At 53.3% G+C, this 18,924-nt stretch overlaps 2 protein-coding genes across 2 annotated transcripts in view; one reads left to right on the forward strand and one right to left on the reverse strand.

Annotated features, from left to right (window-relative positions):
- The window catches only part of LOC147110240 (WD repeat-containing protein 70-like), a 118,794-nt gene that overhangs the window by 88,230 nt on the left and 11,640 nt on the right, over positions 1 to 18,924 (forward strand). Inside the window, exon 4 of the mRNA XM_086004138.1 lies at positions 11,673 to 11,756. Within this exon, the coding sequence (XP_085860264.1) occupies positions 11,673 to 11,756 (84 nt within the window). The remainder of the gene's footprint in view (positions 1 to 11,672; positions 11,757 to 18,924) is intronic.
- On the reverse strand, positions 13,901 to 14,386 carry LOC147110241 (glial cell line-derived neurotrophic factor-like). Its single transcript, XM_086004157.1, is given in 3 exon segments — positions 13,901 to 13,985; positions 13,987 to 14,096; positions 14,099 to 14,386. Coding segments are annotated over 3 exon segments (483 nt in total).

An 18,924-nucleotide genomic window follows, 5' to 3' on the forward strand; every position in this document is an offset into this window, starting at 1 on the left:
GAGCGGCTTTTATCAGGTGAGCCCTGTCTGGTTTATAAAAGTGCGGTTTGCACTCAGCGCAGACTTGGCAGTTCCTGGTCATGGTCCTGACCTCCTCAATGGAGTAAGGTAGGTTGCGGGCCTTGACGAAGTGGAAGAACCTGGTGACCCCCGGGTGGCAGAGGTCATTGTGGAGGGCCCGCAGTCTATCGATCTGCGCGCTGGCGCAGGTGCCACGCGATAGAGCATCCGGGGGTTCGTTGAGCTTCCCGGGCCGGTACAAGATCTCGTAATTGTAGGTGGAAAGTTCGATTCTCCACCTCAAGATCTTGTCATTTTTGATTTTGCCCCTCTGCTTGTTGTTAAACATGAAAGCGACTGAACGCTGGTCAGTGAGCAGGGTAAATCGTTTTCCGGCCAGGTAGTGCCTCCAATGACGCACAGCCTCCACAATAGCCTGGGCCTCCTTCTCAACAGCGGAGTGTCTGGTCTCCGGGCCCTGGACGGTTCGTGAAAAGAAGGCCACGGGTCTCCCCGCCTGATTGAGGGTAGCGGCCGGGCAAAGTCGGACGCGTCGCTTTCCACCTGGAAGGGGATGGATTCGTCCACTGCGTGCATGGTGGCTTTGGCGATGTCCTCCTTGATACGGCGGAAGGCTAAGCGGGCCTCTGCCGTCAAGGGAAAAGAGGTGGACTTGATCAGCGGACGGGCCTTGTCCGCATAGTAGGGGACCCACTGGGCGTAATAGGAGAAAAACCCTAGGCACCTCTTCAGGGCCTTGAGGCAGTGGGAGTTCCATAAGGGGACGCATCCGGTCGGGGTCGGGACCGATGACTCCGTGTTCCACAACACAGCCAAGGATGGCGAGGCGGTTTGTGCGGAATATGCACTTCTCCTTGTTATATATCAGGTTCAGGAGTTGGGCGGTGCGGAGGAATTTTTCGAGGTTTGCATCATGGTCCTGCAAGTCACGGCCGCAGATGGTCACATTGTCCAGGTATGGGAAAGTGGCCTGCAACGCATTTTGATCTACCATCCGGTCCATCTCCCTTTGGAAGACGGAGACCCCGTTGGTGACGCCAAAGGGAACCCTAAGGAAGTGATAGAGGTGGCCGTTTGCCTCAAAGGCAGTATACTGGCGGTCCTCAGGGCAGATAGGGAGCTGGTGGTACGCTGATTTCAGGTCAATGGTCGAGAAGACGCGGTACTGCGTGATCTGATTGACCATATCAGCTATGCGGGGGAGTGGGTAAGCGTCCAGCAGGGTGTAGCGATTTATTGTCTGGCTGTAGTCGATGACCAGGTGCTGCTTCTCGCCGGTCTTAACGACCACAACCTGGGCTCGCCAGGGGCTGGTGCTGCCCTCAATAATCCCTTCCTTCAGGAGCCGCTCCACTTCGGTTTTAATGAAAACCCTGTCCCCGGCGCTGTATCGCCTGCTCTTTGTGGCGATGGGCTTACAGTCGGGGGTGAGGTTAGCAAACAGTGGGGGGGGGGTGACTCGGAGTGTGGAGAGGTTGCACCTGGTGCGCGGCGGGCAATTTGGAAGCTGCTGGCTGCGGACTGTGAGTGGGGGGAGGGGTCCACCGTACGCCATCGTAACACTTTTAAGGTGGCACTGAAAACCTAACCCCAGTAGAACGGCAGCGCAGAGGTCGGGCAGGACCAGAAGTTTAAAATTATCGTACACAGTCCCGTCTACTATGAGTGTCACCACGCAGTAGCCGCCAATGTCCGCTGACTGGGACTCGGAGGCCATAGAAATCCGCTGGTGCGCAGGCAGGACTGGGAGAGAGCAACGCCGCACCGTGTCAGGGTGGATGAAGCTCTCCGTGCTCCCAGAGTCAAAAAGGCAGATTGTATCGTGACCATTTACCTTAATGTCCATTGTGGAACTGGCCAGTTGGTGCGGTCTCGCTTGGTCCAGTGTAACGGATGCCAGCGTAGGGGTCGGTGTGTCGCTGCGGGTATCAGATGAGGCGGTGTCGGGGGCCTGCTGCGTCCCGGCTGTCGTCCAAGATGGCGGCGTCCATGATCCCCATGTGGCTGGAGGCGTCCAAAATGGCTGCTGTACCGGTGATTCGCACATGGCCAAGGAGGCCCAAGATGGCGGCCCGCATGGCCCACACGCGGCGCTGCTGGGGTTCGGGGTGGCTTTGGCCCTGCAGACGCTAGCGTAGTGTCCCTTCTTCCCGCAGCCCGAGCAGATCGCGTTTTTCGCCGGGCAGCGCGCTCTGGGGTGTTTTGCCTGGCCACAGAAGTAGCATTTCTGGCCTTGGGGCACTGCTGTCTGGCCTTGGGACACTGCTGCGGTAGTTGGGCCGTGGCTGGGGTGGCACGGCACTATGAGGCGGTCCTACCGTGTCCCAGGCTGTCGTTCCCCGCGGCGTCCACGGTGCAGAGGAGTAGGCATCCATGCCCTGGTAGGCTGCATCCAATGATAGTGCGAGTTCAGAGGCCTTGTTGAGGTTGAGGTCACTCTGCTCCAACAGTCGCTGTCGGGTGTAATTGGATCTGTGGCCCGCTACAAAAGCGTCCCGGATAAGTTCCTCTGTGTACACGGCGGCCTTTACATCCTTACACCCACAGGCCCGGCCAAGCACGGACAGTGCCTGAAGATATTCCACGGTCGATTCCCCAGGTTGTTGTTTACGACTCCCCAGAAGGTGCCTGGCGTACACTTCGTTCACTGGGCGCGTGTACTGGTCCTTGAGGAGCTTGATAGCATCCGCGTACGAGGTTGCGTCTTGGATGACCGAGTACACTCGGTGGTTCACTTTGGAGGTCAGGACATCCAGTTTGTCCTCTTCCGATTTGATTGCTTCGGAGGCGGTCAGGAATTTTTCGAAACACTTAAGCCAGTGAGTAAACTTGGTGGATGAGTCCGCCTCCCGATGATCTAAGTCCAGGCATGCTGGTGTGAGGATCTTCTCCATTATAAAAATTTTGTTAATAAAATTGATGCACTATCAATTACTCATAAAAGACTGAGAGTTAGAAGAGTAACTAAAGGCTTTTATTAACAAAAGAATGGAGGTCTGCCTCGAGTGGTCGACCGGTCCAGAAATACAAAGGGCTGGGGAGCAGTCACCTTTATACTAGGACTTGTGGGAGGAGTCAGCCGAGGCATGTCCAGGCATGTACACAATGGAATGCAAACAGTATACAAACAGTGGTTTACCACACACAGTCATCACCGGAACGCCCTTCTTTGGATTAAAGATGGAGACAAGTGGTTGATGGTCAGTCAGCAAGGTGAACTTCTGCCTGTGCAGATAGTGATTGAACTTTTTCACTCCCCACACTAGGCTGAGGGCCTCCCTGTCAATCTGGGCGTAGTTACGCTCGACTGAGGTTAGTGACCGAGACGCAAAGGCTACTGGCCTCTCCGAGCCGTCCGGGAATTTGTGCGACAGCACCGCTCCAATGCCATAGGGTGATGCATCACACGCCAACCGAATTGGTAGTGCTGGGTTGAAATGAGCCAACACCTCTTTTGATGTGATTAATGCTTTGCTCTTCTGGAAAGCTCGTTTACATTCGTCACTCCACTTCCATGGTACCCCCGTTTGCAGTAGGGTGTTCAGTGGGTGTAGTACGGTAGACAAATTCGGCAAGAACTTATGGTAGTAGTTCACCAGCCCGAGGAACGACCTCAGTGGTGACACATTTTGCGGTGCTGGAGCCTTGACTACTGCCTCAATCTTTTCAGGGGACTTATGTAACCCCTCTTTATCAATAACGTGGCCACAATACGAGATCTGCTTCTGGAAAAACTCGCATTTGTGGCGATTAGCTCGGAGCCCATATTCCTTCAATCTAGTGAGCACCTGCTCCAGGTTGGCGAGGTGATCACTGTCATTTTTGCCCGTGACCAGGATGTCGTCCAAATAACACTGGGTCCCTGGAATCCCTTGCAGGACTTGTTCCATTGCCCTTTGCCAAATAGCCGGTGCTGATGCTACCCCGAACACCAGCCGGTTGTATTGGTAGAGACCTTTATGAGTGTTGATCGTGAGGTACTGTTTCGAGGCTTCTTCTACCTCCATTTGCAGGTACGCCTGGGCCAGATCAATCTTAGTGAAGCGTTTCCCTCCAGATAGCGAGGCGAAGATATCTTCAATCCGCGGAAGCGGATATTGTACAGTGTGAAGGACTGGGTTCACTGTCACCTTAAAGTCCCCACAGATGCGAACCTTCTTTGGTTCCCCAGGCGTATTACTCAACGACCTCTTCATTACAGGAACGATGGGTGTAGCCCACTCGCTCCAGTCCACTTTGGACAGTACTCCTGAACGTTCCAAACCTTCCAGCTCTGCTTCGACGGCTGGGCGGATCGCATAAGGTACCGGTCTGGCCTTAAAAAACTTTGGGCTCTATTTTGATCGTCGCTGTTATGCCTTTGTGTTCCGAGTCCCTGCTGGAACACTTCTTGTGCGTCAGTTAGCATTTTTGACAGTTGTCCAGGTGTGACGTCGTCATCCTTTTTGGCATCTACAGTCAGTGCTTGTATGGAATGCCAATCTAGCTGTATCTTCCGGATCCATTCACGTCCTAGTAGTGGTGGCCCTCCATCTGGCAATACATATCGGTCCATTTTTGGTGTTTCCTTGCCGTTATATATAACGTTCACCCTTATTTTTCTTTGGGGTAGACTTTTTGCCCCGTGTACGTCTTCAAGACGATCTTTGTATCTCTCAAGGGTATATGTGAGAATAGCCGCTTGTAGTCCCTTCGGTTTATGACTGTTTGGGCTGATCCTGTGTCCAATTCCATTTTCACTTGGACTCCTGCTATCTTGAGCGTGACCCAGATAGTTTGGTGATCCTCCGTTTTGATCACATTATGTAGTTTCAGACAACCCAGCTCCTTGCTTCCAGAGTCTTTATCACTTTTCTGTTCGTCTGAACTACTCTCCGTCACCTTATGTACCTTCTTGTACTTCTCCTGTGGAGATTTCTTGCTGCTGGTTTTCTTTCCCGACCTGCAGACTCTTGCTATGTGTCCTACTTTTCCACACTGTCTGCACACTTTGTCCTTGAACCAGCAATCATTATGGTCGTGTGTTGTTCTGCCGCAGCGATAGCACTTCACTGTTCCGTATGACATTTCATTTGTGCCATATTCTTGCGGTCTCCGTTGTATCTCTTCCGCGCCCCGTGCTGCTGCTTCGTGTGATACTGCCATGCTGAAAGCCTTGTCCAGCGTAAGATCCTTTTCTGATAGAAGCCGTTTCTGGGTTCCTTCACTTTGAAGCCCACACACAAACTTGTCCCTTAAAGTATCTGCTAGTCCCGTTCCAAACTGGCAGTGTTTCGATAGCTTGCGCAGTTCCGTTAAATACTCAGCATTACTTTCATCTTTATGCTGGTTCCTTTTGTGAACTTAAATCTTTCTGCTATCAGCAGCGGTGTGGGGTTTAAGTGGTCCTGTAGGATTGACACTATGTTTTCAAAATCCTTTTCTACTGGCTTCTCTGGGGTTACTAGGTTTCGTAGTAAGCCATACGTTTTTGCACCCATTGAATTCAACAATACCAGCGCTTTCTTGTCATCTGGCACTTCATTCGCCTTGCAGTATACTTCTATGCGTTCGACATATGTCGTCCAATCTTCGACTTCATTGTCGAACGCTGTGATACTGCCACTCTTCGGCATTTTTGGGTGTGGTTAGACTGGCTTAAAATGGCGTCTCCCGCGCTTCCCTTTCTTCCCCGCTGCGGCTTAAAATGGCGTCTCCCGCGTGATATGCCTATCAATTAGTCCAATAAAAGGCGACGAGTTAAGAACGTAACTGAAGGTTTTTATTGGCTAAATAACAGAGCCCACCCTCGTGGGTGATCCGATCCAACAGGGAGGAATACTAGCCAGTCAGCTACCTTTATACCTGGGCAGGTAATGGGCGGAGTCGGAGGTGGTCAGCCCAGGTATAACAGTGCGACAAGAGGCGACCTCGTGTAGTGATGTGACAGTGAGAACAGTGAGAACAATATACAGTGATAACTATAACAGTGGTTTACCACATTCACCCCTTGTTTAGATTAGAGTCCGGCGGGGTGAAGTGTATTACCAGCTCTGGTATGTCAGTCTGTCCGGAGGCTTCGTTAGCCTCTCCGATCGTCGCAGCGGCGGTGTTACATTATCCGGTGTTAAAGCTGGTGTCTGCGTAGTCGGCAAAGGCTCGTGGGGTTCCGGCATGCCGTCTACCTCGGCTGGACTCGGGGGGTTGGGAGGGGGGGGTGAGGGTGCGAGGTCTCGTAAGGAGACAGTGTCCTCCCGTCCGTCTGGGTAAGCCACATAGGCGTACTGGGGGTTGGCGTGCAGGAGGTTCACCTTCTCGACCAGGGGGTCCGTTTTATGGGCCCTCACGTGCTTTCGCAGCAAGACGGGTCCCGGAGAGGTCAGCCAGGTTGGTAGGGTGGTTCCCGTAGTCGACTTCCTGGGGAAGACAAACATTCGGGCATGGGGGGTGGTGTTAATGGCAGTGCAAAGTAGTGACCGGATGGAGTGCAGCGCAATCGGGAGGACCTCTTGCCAGCGGGAGGTTGGGAGGCCCTTAGACTTTAAGGCTAAGAGGGTGGCCTTCCATACCGTCGCGTTCTCTCTTTCCACCTGGCCGTTCCCTCGGGGGTTGTAGCTGGTGGTCCTGCTTGCTGCAATACCCCTCTCCAATAGGAACTGACGGAGTTCCTCGCTCATGAAGGAGGCGCCCCGGTCACTATGTATATAGTTCGGGAACCCGAACAAGGCGAAGAGTTTGTTCAGGCATTTAATGACCGTGTTACTGGTCATGTCTGGGCAGGGGAAGGCAAAGGGGAAACGGGAGTACTCATCAACGATGTTGAGGAAGTACACATTACGGTCGGATGACGGTAGGGGCCCCTTGAAGTCGATGCTCAGACGCTCGAAGGGGCGGGTGGCCTTGATCAGGCTTGCTCTGTCCGGCTTATAGAAGTGCGGTTTGCACTCAGCACAGATCTGGCAGTTCCTGGTCATGGTCCTGACCTCCTCGATGGAGTATGGCAGGTTGCGAGCCTTAATGAAATGGTAGAGTCTGGTGACTCCGGGGTGGCAGAGGTCATTGTGGAGGGTCTGAAGTCTATCACTTTGCGCGCTGGCGCATGTAATGCGTGAAAGAGCATCAGGGGGGTCGTTCAGTTTACCGGGCCGGTACAAGATCTCATAATCATAGGTGGAAAGCTCGATTCTCCACCTCAAGATTTTGTCGTTCTTGATCTTGCCCCTCAGCTTGTTATTAAACATGAAGGCAACCGAGCGTTGGTCGGTGAGGAGGGTAAATCGTTTGCCTGCCAAGTAGTGCCTCCAGCGCCGTACTGCCTCCACAATTGCCTGGGCTTCCTTCTCGACCGACGAGTGTCGGGTCTCGGGGCCCTGTAGGGTCCTTGAGAAGAAGGCTACCGGCCTACCCTCCTGGTTAAGGGTAGCGGCTAGGGCGAAGTCGGATGCATCGCTCTCCACTTGGAAGGGGATTGACTCATCCACTGCGTGCATTGTGGCCTTGGCTATGTCTCCCTTAATGAGGGAGAAGGCCGCGCACGCCTCTTCCGTGAGGGGGAAGGATGTGGTTTTCAGGAGGGGTCTGGCTTTGTCCGCATAATTGGGTACCCATTGGGCATAGTAGGCGAAAAGCCCCAGGGTTCTCCTAAGTGCTTTTGGACAGTGGGGGAGGGGTAGCTCCATGAGGGGGCGCATTCTTTCGGGGTCGGGGCCGATGACTCCGTTCTCTACTACACAGCCAAGGATGGCAAGGCGCGCTGTGTTAAACACGCATTTCTCCTTATTGTAGGTGAGGTTCAGCTGTTGGGCCGTACGGAGGAATTTCTCCAGATTCACGTCATGGTCCTGCCGGTTGCGGCCGCAGATGGTGACGTTATCGAGATAGGGGAAAGTGGCCTGTAGTCCGTTCTGGTCAACCATCCGGTCCATCTCCCGTTGGAAAACCGAGACCCCGTTGGTGACACCAAAGGGGACCCTAAGGAATTGGTAGAGGCGGCCATTCGCCTCGAAGGCGGTGTACTGGCTGTCCTCCGGGCTGATGGGGAGTTGGTGGTAGGCCGACTTGAGGTCGATGGTCGAGAATACGCGGTATTGTGCAATCTCATTGACCATGTCCGATATGCGGGGGAGGGGGTATGCGTCCAGCTGGGTGTATCTGTTTATGGTCTGGCTGTAGTCGATAACCAGGCGATTTTTGTCGCCGGTCTTGACTACCACCACCTGGGCACGCCAGGGGCTGCTGCTCCCCTCAATAATGCCCTCTTTCAGGAGTCGCTGCACCTCAGAGCTAATGAAGGCTCTGTCCCCAGCGCTGTACCGCCTGCTCTTAGTAGCGACAGGTTTGCAGTCGGGGGTGAGGTTAGCGAACAGGGAAGGTGGCGGTACCTTGAGGGTGGATAGGCTGCAGGTGTTACGCGGTGGGCGGTTTAACTTTCGCTGGTTGTCGACTGTGAGTGGGGGGAGGGGTCCACCGTATGCTAGGGTTACACTTTGGAGGTGGGATTGGAAGTCCAGCCCTAGTATGACGGCAGCGCACAGCTGGGGGAGTACGAGGAGTTTAAAATTTTTATACTCTGTCCCTTTAACCGACAATGTCACGACACAGTAGCCGCTGATGTCTGTGGCGTGCGACCTCGATGCCATCGAGATGCGGCTGCGCGTTGGCAGGACGGGGAGGGAGTAGTGGCTCACCGTGTCTGGGTGGATGAAGCTCTCCGTGCTTCCGCTGTCGAACAGGCAGGTCGTGGCGTGGCCGTTGACTTTGATGTCCATCATTGAGCTGGCCAGGTGGTGCGGGCGGGCTTGATCCAGGGTCACGGAAGCTAGGGTGTAGATGAGCGCGTCGTTGTCATGACAAGATGGCGGCGAAGATGGCGGCCCCCGTAGTTCACATGAGGCTCTGTTTAAATCGTTTGCCCCGCACAAAGATGGCCGCCCCTGCTGTTCCCATGAGGCTCTGCAGGCTTCGGCTGCCCCGCACAAAGATGGCCGCCCCTGGTTTTCCCATGAGGCTCTGCAGGCTTCGGCTGCCCCGCACAAAAATGGCCGCCCCTGGTTTTCCCATGAGGCTCTGCAGGCTTCGGCTGCCCCGCACAAAGATGGCCGCCCCCAGGGTTCGCATGAGGCACTGCTGGCTTCTGAGGATTTGCTTCTGCAGGCCTTGGAGAAGTGGCCTTTCTTGAGGCAGGTTTTGCAGGTCGAGTTTTTGGCTGGGCAGCGCGACCTCGGATGCTTCTCCTGGCCGCAAAAGAAGCAGCCAGCGGCCCGATCGGGGTTGCCTGATGTCGGGGCCGGTACCGGGGCTAGCGGGCCCGGTCGGATCCGTGATGCAGACGCTGAGGTAGGTCCCGGGGGCAGCGCTGTGAAGGGTGGTGGGGTGGGGGTCGGGCCCGAGTCCCAGGGTCGCGAATAGTACCTGGCAAACGCTTCCTGGTCTTGCTGGGTGGCCTCTAGGGTGAGGGCGAGGGCTTCGGCCTTGTCCAGGTCTATGTCCTTAGCTTCAAGCAGTCTTTGCCGTGTGTAGTCGGAACGTAGGCCTCTCACCAAGGCGTCGCGGACATTGTCTTCCATGTTCGCAGTAGCCGTCACCGCTTTAAAGTCACAGTTCCTGCCGAGTTGTCTCAGCGCTCGTGAAAATTCAGCTATCGATTCTCCTGGCTGTTGCTGGCGAGATCTTAAGAGATGCCTAGTGTACATGTAGTTTACCGGGCTCCGGTACTGCTGTTTCAGTAGGTTGATGGCGTCGTCGTACGTAGTCATGTCCTGGATGAGTGTATATACTCTCGGGCTCGCTTGGGCTTTCAGGACTCTTAGTTTGGATCTCTGAGGGACGACGGCTTCCTCCAGGTACGATTCGAAGCAGTCCAGCCAGTGTTTGAAGTCGTTGGCTGAGTTTGGTGCCTGTGGGTTTAGATCCAGGTATGGTGGTTTCAAGGCTTGCAGCCAAGCCGGCTGGTGTGGCCCGTTGTCTGGAGGCTGCTGTTGCTGTGCTGCTGGGTGAGCTCCTTGCTGTTGCTGTTCATTATCAGACATCTTTAAAATTTAATCAATAAAATTGATATGCCTATCAATTAGTCCAATAAAAGGCGACGAGTTAAGAACGTAACTGAAGGTTTTTATTGGCTAAATAACAGAGCCCACCCTCGTGGGTGATCCGATCCAACAGGGAGGAATACTAGCCAGTCAGCTACCTTTATACCTGGGCAGGTAATGGGCGGAGTCGGAGGTGGTCAGCCCAGGTATAACAGTGCGACAAGAGGCGACCTCGTGTAGTGATGTGACAGTGAGAACAGTGAGAACAATATACAGTGATAACTATAACAGTGGTTTACCACACCGCGCTGCTGCCAACGCCGCTCTCGGCGGTCCTAGTGGCAAATGGCGACGCCCTGTGGGTTTCGTGCGCTGCTCCTGCGCTGCTGCCAATGCCGCTCTCTGCGGTCTTCGTGACAATGGCAGCGCCTCGCGTTTTCCTGCGCGCCTCTCTTCCCCCGTTGACGCTGCTCGGCCCTTGAACACCGGCTGCGCTCTGCTCTCTCTCGCCTCTCTCCCCCGTTGACACTGCTCGGTCCTGAAAACCGGCTGCGCCCTGTGCGCTCTACCCCCTCTCTCTCCCCCGTCGACGCTGCTCGGCCTTTTTCTGTGGCGCTCGGTCGGCTCTAGCCGCTGCTGTCCGGGAAGGGTCTGCGCAGTACCTGTTGCCAGCCCGTTTCGCTGGACCACCGTGACTGCAAAGCCAAGCCTGGCTCTCGACAGCCTCCCCTGCGATGCTCAAATCTCCGCTGGATGACTGGGCGGTTGCCCGTGGTCGACGCCCGTGCTTCTGGACTTGACCTCCTTCCACTGTTCTCCAGGAGCGAATCCCTGGGAGGTGATGCAGAGTTGCAGGTAGGTTCGAATCTGCTCGTCGCCAATGTTCGATCCGTGTATCTTGATGTTGTGTCCTTCAATAATTAGACAACAAGACTGCAGGGAACGATCAACAGGTGTTTACTGAATGAGGGTTACTCTGGAACTAACTGTACAGATCACTACTCAGGGTTTATATACAGGTGTGGTCACTGCCGGTACTACAGTATACAGGAGCTGTAAAAAGTAGTTCTCCCCTTAAAGGTACATACATTACAGCGGCACTGTCATATGAGAAGTGATTGAGTAAACTAGGCCTGTATTCTCTTGAATTCAGAAGACTTAGAGGGGATCTCATTGAAGCATACAAAATTATTACAAGGCTTGATAGTGTGAATGCTGGGAGAATGTTCCCCTTGGCTGGGGAGTCTAGAACCAGGGGCCACAGCCTCAGGATAAAGGGTAGGCCATTCAGGACTGAGATGAGAAGAAATTTCTTCACACAGAGGGCGGTGACTCTTTGGAATTCTCTACCCCAGAGGGCTGTGGAGGCTCAGTCATTGGGTATATTCAAAACAGAAGCCGATAGATTTCTGACCAGTAAAGGCATCAAGGGATATGGCGATAGGGCCGGTGAATGGAGTTCAGGCAGAAGATCAGCCATGATCTCATTGAATGGTGGAGCAGGCTCGAAGGGCCGAATGGCCTACTCCTGCTCCTATTTCTTATGTTCTTATGACTGTCATTCTCTCTCTCTGTCTGTTACTCTCTCTCTCTTTCTGTCTGTCTCTGTCTCCATCGCGTTCACTTTCTCACTTCTGATTTCAGGACCCAGCCACACGCAGTGTTTGCAGCAGCAGAGTCGGAGGAAGAGGTGGAGGATGATGAGCCTGAATGGAAGAAGCGCAAACTGTGAGCAGTGTGGACCTTGGATTCTTGGCCAGTGTGGGAGACTGCGACCGTGGGCTGGCTTCACCTCTCCTTTCCATGTTTCTGTGGTGGAGGGTGGGGTGGGGGCACAGTGGGGAGCGAAGGGGGGTGGTGAGGTGGGTAGAGGGTGAGGGAGTCGGGTTTTGAGGGGCTGGGGAGCGAAGGGGCAGGGAGAGGCGGGATCGATGGACTAACTGACCTGTTTTGTAGCTGGTGTCACCTGTACTATCTCACTGTTAAATTGAATTTCTTTTGTCTGATATTCTATTCCATATCTCGTGTTAATAAAACCGGTGTGAGATGATTCCACCCTTTAGCTCAGTTTAATGACCTTTGCCCTTTGTGTTGGGATCAGTTACGACCCATGACCAAAATCACTGACCTTTGCCCTTCAGTATTTGAAATGATTTGATCAGGAGCGAGCATAACCATTTCCTGAAATTGGCAGAGAGGCAATAAAATTCAGAGACTGAGCAAATTCATTTCATTTTGTCAAAAATTGAATATAAAATGAATAGTATACAAAAATATACGATATAGAGGGGGAGTGAGGTCGGGGGAGGTAGGGGATTAAGGTGGGGGAATGGGCTGGAGGTGGGGGGATAGCGGGGTGGGGTGTTTGGTGGGGGGAGTGGTCCCGCTTGCTCCGATTAATACATCTCAGAATAAATCATTGTTATTTTAGTGTTTTTTTTATTCTGAGCCCTCCTCCAGTAGGACAGGTGGAAGTTGCTCGCCTCCTGCTCTTTGAGTTCTCCGGCTCTCTCACCTTGCGTTTCAACACGGCACAGACCTGGGCCTGACTGCAGCCAGGAGCTGGATTCCAGGCTGGCCCTGTGGAGACCGGGCTCTGAGGTAAAGGGGCTGGGTGAGCAATGTCGGACTGGACCCCCTGACTCACCAGGTGTTCCTGCCTGATCCGCTCAGCAGTTGGGCCTGGAAATCAGAGACCCGAAAACAGGGCCACCCAGACCTGGGACCCCCTTCGAAAGCCAGCCCAATCACCGCCAGCATTTCCAGGATCTGCACCAGGGGTTGCAACACATTAACCCCCAAAGGTTTGCTCCCTTTGACCCCGTGAAGATCCAGCTGCTTGATGGGGGGGTGAGCCGGGAGCAGCAGCGAATCTCACGGAAGATCCAGGGCCTGTTCCTGAAGAGAAATGGGCGGCTGAAGGGTTCAGCTGAGATAGAAGGAGACCATTTGGCCCATCGTGGCTACGCCAGTGGTCAAGTTTAATCTTCATTAATACAATGAGCAAGAAAATTGACCTTAATGTGTTAAATGTCCAGCCACAGAATGTCACCAACTAATTCTACGCCAGAATCTCACCCTTCTATATCCAGCTGATGGGAATGATTGACTGTGAACCCAGCCTGGAATATGTGTGTGAGGGGCGGGGAGTGAGGGATGGACTGGGGCGAGATGGAAGGTGAGAGGGGATGGACAGAGCCTGTGTCTGTCCCCCGCCCCCACTCTTTCCCGCCCCCCCGCACAATTCCACGGACTCCTGGAGCCACTGGGGCTGATCTGTGACAGACCTGCGACTGAACCCTGTGTTTTGCCCATCCCTCTGTCCTGGTGAAATGATTGGCACCGTTACACTCAGGGATTTAATAAATAAACAGAAGTACGTTCTCCATGAAATAAGTAATCAATACCTTAATTCCAGGCAATTAATATTTCTGGGTTTACTGATTGCATCGAGTGGTCTGGGCTGCTCTTTCACCAAGGGTGGTGTAATGCGAGTCTGACCAATCAGCTCCAGTACAGACCGAACCCCGGCAATGCCCGCCCGAACCCCAGCACCAGTTGGGGATCAGTGCGTTCAGGTCGGACACTCTCTCTGCTCAAGTAGCCGCTCCCACTGCCCAGATGGAAGGTCTCCTCTTGGACTCGAGCTGCCTGTTTGTGCCGACAGCTTTTCCTTTGGTTTCAGGACCCCGTGTTGTTTACAGTTGTGAATTTGCTCAGAATCTCTTTCAGAGACTCCCCGACTTGTAATCCTGGACTCAGCTTCCAGTACGTTCACCCTCTGACCAGCTTTTCACTCTGCAATGCAGCGTAAGGGATCCTGATCCGGGACCGGATACTGATCCGGATCCGGGTCCAGATTCACATCCCACTTACACAGAGCCGCATTTCTTGGCCGAGTAGCGCTGTAAGGTTTGATAAACTGAGTTATGGTCCAGGAACAAGAGATTATGGTCTGCGGCACGATCGCAGCTCCACCATCTCTTGCCTCAGCTTCTGGTCCTTGCTGAGGGTTTTTAGAATCATATCATATGTTGTCTCTGAACCTCCACACGACCCACTGCAATACAGTACCTAAAGATCAGCTCCTCTTGGGTGTTGTAACCCATGTCCAGGTCAGTGATGTTTAAATGAAGCTCCTTTAACACACAGCCCTTGTTCCGACCCCATCTCTGCCACTGCCCTCTTGAGCGGTGCCTGTTCAGGTTTTGACTCCTGCTGCTCTTCCCCCGAGTCTCTGTTCCTCGACCTGACCATCTCCTGACTCTGCTTACTGTCACTGCAATCAATTGCATCAGGTTCTCACCCTGTTCCTGCTTCAATTCAGGCAGAATATCTGTAAAACAGATCAGTAACATCCATGAATAAACCACACACTCCTGCATTTCCACCTCGGCCCCACTCAAACTAAGGAAGGACATACTTGTCATAGAGGGAGTGCAACAAAAGTTCACCAGACTGATTCCTGGGATGGAGGGATTGTCCTATGAGGAGAGATTGAGTAGACTAGGCCTATATTCTCTAGAGTTTAGAAGAATGAGAGGTGACCTCATTGAAACAAAATTCTTACAGGGCTTGACAGGGTAGATGCAGGGAATATGTTTCCCCTGGCTGGAGCGTCTAGAACCAGGGGTCACAGTCTCAGAATAAGGGGTTGGCCATTTAGGACTGAGATGAGGAGAAATTTCTTCACTTGGGGTGATGAATCTTTGGAATTCTCTACCCCAGGGGGCTGTGGAGGCTCAGTCGTGGAGTATATTCAAGACAGAGCTCGATAGATTTTTGAATATTAAGAGAATCAAGGGATATGGGGATAGTGCAGGAAAGTGGAGATGAGGTAGAAGATCAGCCATGATCTTATTGAATGGCGGAGCAGGCGCGAAGGGCCAAATGGCCGACTCCTGCTCCTATTTCTTATGTTCTTATTCGCACACTCACACGCTAGCCACACACTCGCACGCTTTCCTCGCAATATGGAATCATACAACACAGGAGGCCATTTGGCCCATCGTGCCTGTGCCGGCTCTTTGGTAGAGCTATTCAATTAATCTCACTCCCCCTGCTCATCCCATAGCCCTGTAAATGTTTTCCTTTCATTTTTTCCCATGAGGGGGAAAGGAAGGGTATCCAAAGCTGGAGTTCCCTGTATGACTAATGATAGAGTCATAACGGCACAGAAGGAGGCCATTCGGCCCATCGAGTCCGTGCCGGCTCTCTGAAGAGCATAGAGTCATAAAATTGAGAGATTAAAATGAGACAGAAAAATGAGGTTTATGACATAAGGTTAATAATACAGTAGAGAACCAAGCTGAATATAGAAAGGACAGAGGAGATCTAAAAAAGGTAATGAGAGGCAAAGGGAGAGTATGAGAATAGATTAGTAGCTAACATAAAAAAGGGAACCCAAAAGTCTTCTGTAAACACATAAACAGTAAAAGGGTAGTCAAAGGAAGGGTGGGGCAGATTAGGGACCGAAAAGGAGATTCTTGTGAGAGAGGCAGAGGGCATGGCTAAGGTATTTGCATCTATCTTCACTGAAGAGAATGCTGCCAACATACCAGTAAAGGAGGAGGCAGTAGCGATATTAGATAGGATAAAAATAGATCGGAGATACTTAATAGGTTGACAGTTCTCAAAGTAGAAAAGTCATCCGGTCCAAATGGGATCCATCCTAGGTTACTGAGGGAAGTAAGGGTGGAAATTGCAGAGGCTCTGGCCACAGTCTTCCGATCCTCTATGGATATGGGGGTGGTGCCAGGGGACTAGAGGACTGCAAATGTTACAACCTGTTTAAAACAAGAGGGATAAACCCAGCATCTACAGGCCAGTCAGCCTAACGTCAGCGGTGGGCAAACTTTTAGAGACAATAATCCAGCACAAAATTAATTGTCATTTGGAAAAGTATGGGCTAATATATTAAAACCAGCACAAATTTTTTAAAGGAAATCATGTTTGACTAACTTTATCGAGTTCTTTGATGAAGTAACGGAGAGGGTGGATGAGGGTAGTGCGGTGGATGTTGTGTATATGGACTTTCAAAAGGTGTTTGACAAAGTACCACATAATGGACTTGTTATCAAAATTAAAGCCCATGGGATTAAAGGGGCAGTGGCAGGGTGGATCCAAAATTGGCTAAAGGATAGAAAACAGAGAGTAGTGGTGAACGGTTGCTTTTCAGACTGGAGGGAAGTGCACAGTGAATTTGGGGTCGGTATTAGGACCACTCATCTTTTTGACATATATTAATGACCTAGACTTGGGAATACAGGGCATCATTTCAAAATTTGCAGATGATACAAAACTTGGAAATGTAGTAAACAGTGAGGAGGATAGTAATAGACTTCAGGAGGATATAGACTGGTGAAATGGGCTGACATGTGGCAGATTAAATTTAACGCAGAGAAGTGTGAAGTGATATATTTTGGTAGGAAGAATGAGGAGAGGCAATATAAACTAAATAGTACAATTTTAAATGGGGTGCTGTTAAAAAGCATATGGGATCCTTGGCTTTATTAATAGAGGAATCGAGTACAAAAGCAAGGAAGTTATGCTAAACCTTTCTCGATCACTGGTTAGGCCCCAGCTGGAGTATTGTGTTCATTTCTGGGCACCACACTTTAGGAAGGATGTCAAGGCCTTAGAGAGGGTTCAGAAGAGATTTACTAGAATGGTACCAGAGACAAGGGACTTCAGTTATGTGGAGAGACTGGAGAAGCTGGGATTGTTCTCCTTACAGCAGAGAAGGTTAAGAGGCGATTTGACAGAGGTGTTCAAAAGCATAAATGGTGTTGATAGATAAGGGGAAACTGTTTCCAGTGTCCGATTTAAGGTGATTGCCAAAAGAACCAGAGAATTAGAATTCATGCTAATTAATTTTCCAGCTCACTAACCAGTCGGTCCCTCACGAACCAGTCGGTCCCTCTCACGAACCAGTCGGTCCCTCTCACGAACCAGTCGGTCCCTCTCGCGAACCAGTCGGTCCCTCTCGCGAACCAGTCGGTCCCTCTCGCGAACCAGTCGGTCCCTCTCACGAACCAGTCGGTCCCTCTCACGAACCAGTCGGTCCCTCTCACGAACCAGTCGGTCCCTCTCACGAACCAGTCGGTCCCTCTCACGAACCAGTCGGTCCCTCTCGCGAACCAGTCGGTCCCTCTCGCGAACCAGTCGGTCCCTCTCGAACCAGTCGGTCCCTCTCACGAACCAGTCGGTCCCTCTCGAACCAGTCGGTCCCTCTCACGAACCAGTCGGTCCCTCTCACGAACCAGTCGGTCCCTCTCACGAACCAGTCGGTCCCTCTCACGAACCAGCCGGTCCCCCTCACGAACCAGTCGGTCCCTCTCACGAACCAGTCGGTCCCTCTCACGAACCAGTCGGTCCCTCTCACGAACCAGTCGGTCCCTCTCTCGAACCAGTCGGTCCCTCTCACGAACCAGTCGGTCCCTCTCGCGAACCAGCCGGTCCCTCTCACGAACCAGTCGGTCCCTCTCACGAACCAGTCGGTCCCTCTCGCGAACCAGCCGGTCCCTCTCTCGAACCAGTCGGTCCCTCTCACGAACCAGCCGGTCCCTCTCACGAACCAGTCGGTCCCTCTCACGAACCAGTCGGTCCCTCTCGAACCAGTCGGTCCCTCTCACGAACCAGTCGGTCCCTCTCGCGAACCAGTCGGTCCCTCTCGAACCAGTCGGTCCCTCTCACGAACCAGTCGGTCCCTCTCGAACCAGTCGGTCCCTCTCACGAACCAGCCGGTCCCTCTCACGAACCAGCCGGTCCCTCTCGCGAACCAGTCGGTCCCTCTCTCGAACCAGTCGGTCCCTCTCACGAACCAGTCGGTCCCTCTCGAACCAGTCGGTCCCTCTCGCGAACCAGTCGGTCCCTCTCACGAACCAGTCGGTCCCTCTCACGAACCAGTCGGTCCCTCTCGAACCAGCCGGTCCCTCTCGCGAACCAGTCGGTCCCTCTCACGAACCAGTCGGTCCCTCTCACGAACCAGTCGGTCCCTCGCGAACCAGTCGGTCCCTCTCGCGAACCAGTCGGTCCCTCTCACGAACCAGTCGGTCCCTCTCACGAACCAGTCGGTCCCTCTCGAACCAGTCGGTCCCTCTCGCGAACCAGTCGGTCCCTCTCGAACCAGTCGGTCCCTCTCACGAACCAGTCGGTCCCTCTCGAACCAGTCGGTCCCTCTCACGAACCAGTCGGTCCCTCTCGCGAACCAGTCGGTCCCTCTCACGAACCAGTCGGTCCCTCTCGCGAACCAGCCGGTCCCTCTCACGAACCAGTCGGTCCCTCTCTCGAACCAGTCGGTCCCTCTCACGAACCAGTCGGTCCCTCTCACGAACCAGTCGGTCCCTCTCGCGAACCAGTCGGTCCCTCTCACGAACCAGTCGGTCCCTCTCACGAACCAGTCGGTCCCTCTCACGAACCAGTCGGTCCCTCTCGCGAACCAGTCGGTCCCTCTCGCGAACCAGTCGGTCCCTCTCGCGAACCAGCCGGTCCCTCTCACGAACCAGTCGGTCCCTCTCACGAACCAGTCGGTCCCTCTCGAACCAGTCGGTCCCTCTCGCGAACCAGTCGGTCCCTCTCGAACCAGTCGGTCCCTCTCACGAACCAGTCGGTCCCTCTCACGAACCAGTCGGTCCCTCTCGAACCAGTCGGTCCCTCTCACGAACCAGTCGGTCCCTCTCGAACCAGCCGGTCCCTCTCGCGAACCAGTCGGTCCCTCTCGAACCAGCCGGTCCCTCTCGCGAACCAATCGGTCCCTCTCGAACCAGTCGGTCCCTCTCACGAACCAGTCGGTCCCTCTCGAACCAGTCGGTCCCTCTCACGAACCAGTCGGTCCCTCTCGCGAACCAGTCGGTCTCTCACGAACCAGTCGGTCCCTCTCACGAACCAGTCGGTC

Source organism: Somniosus microcephalus, chromosome 12 (assembly GCF_052327205.1).
Source record: "Somniosus microcephalus isolate GS21.2 chromosome 12, FLI_Smic_1.0, whole genome shotgun sequence".
NCBI classification, from domain to species: domain Eukaryota; kingdom Metazoa; phylum Chordata; class Chondrichthyes; order Squaliformes; family Somniosidae; genus Somniosus; species Somniosus microcephalus.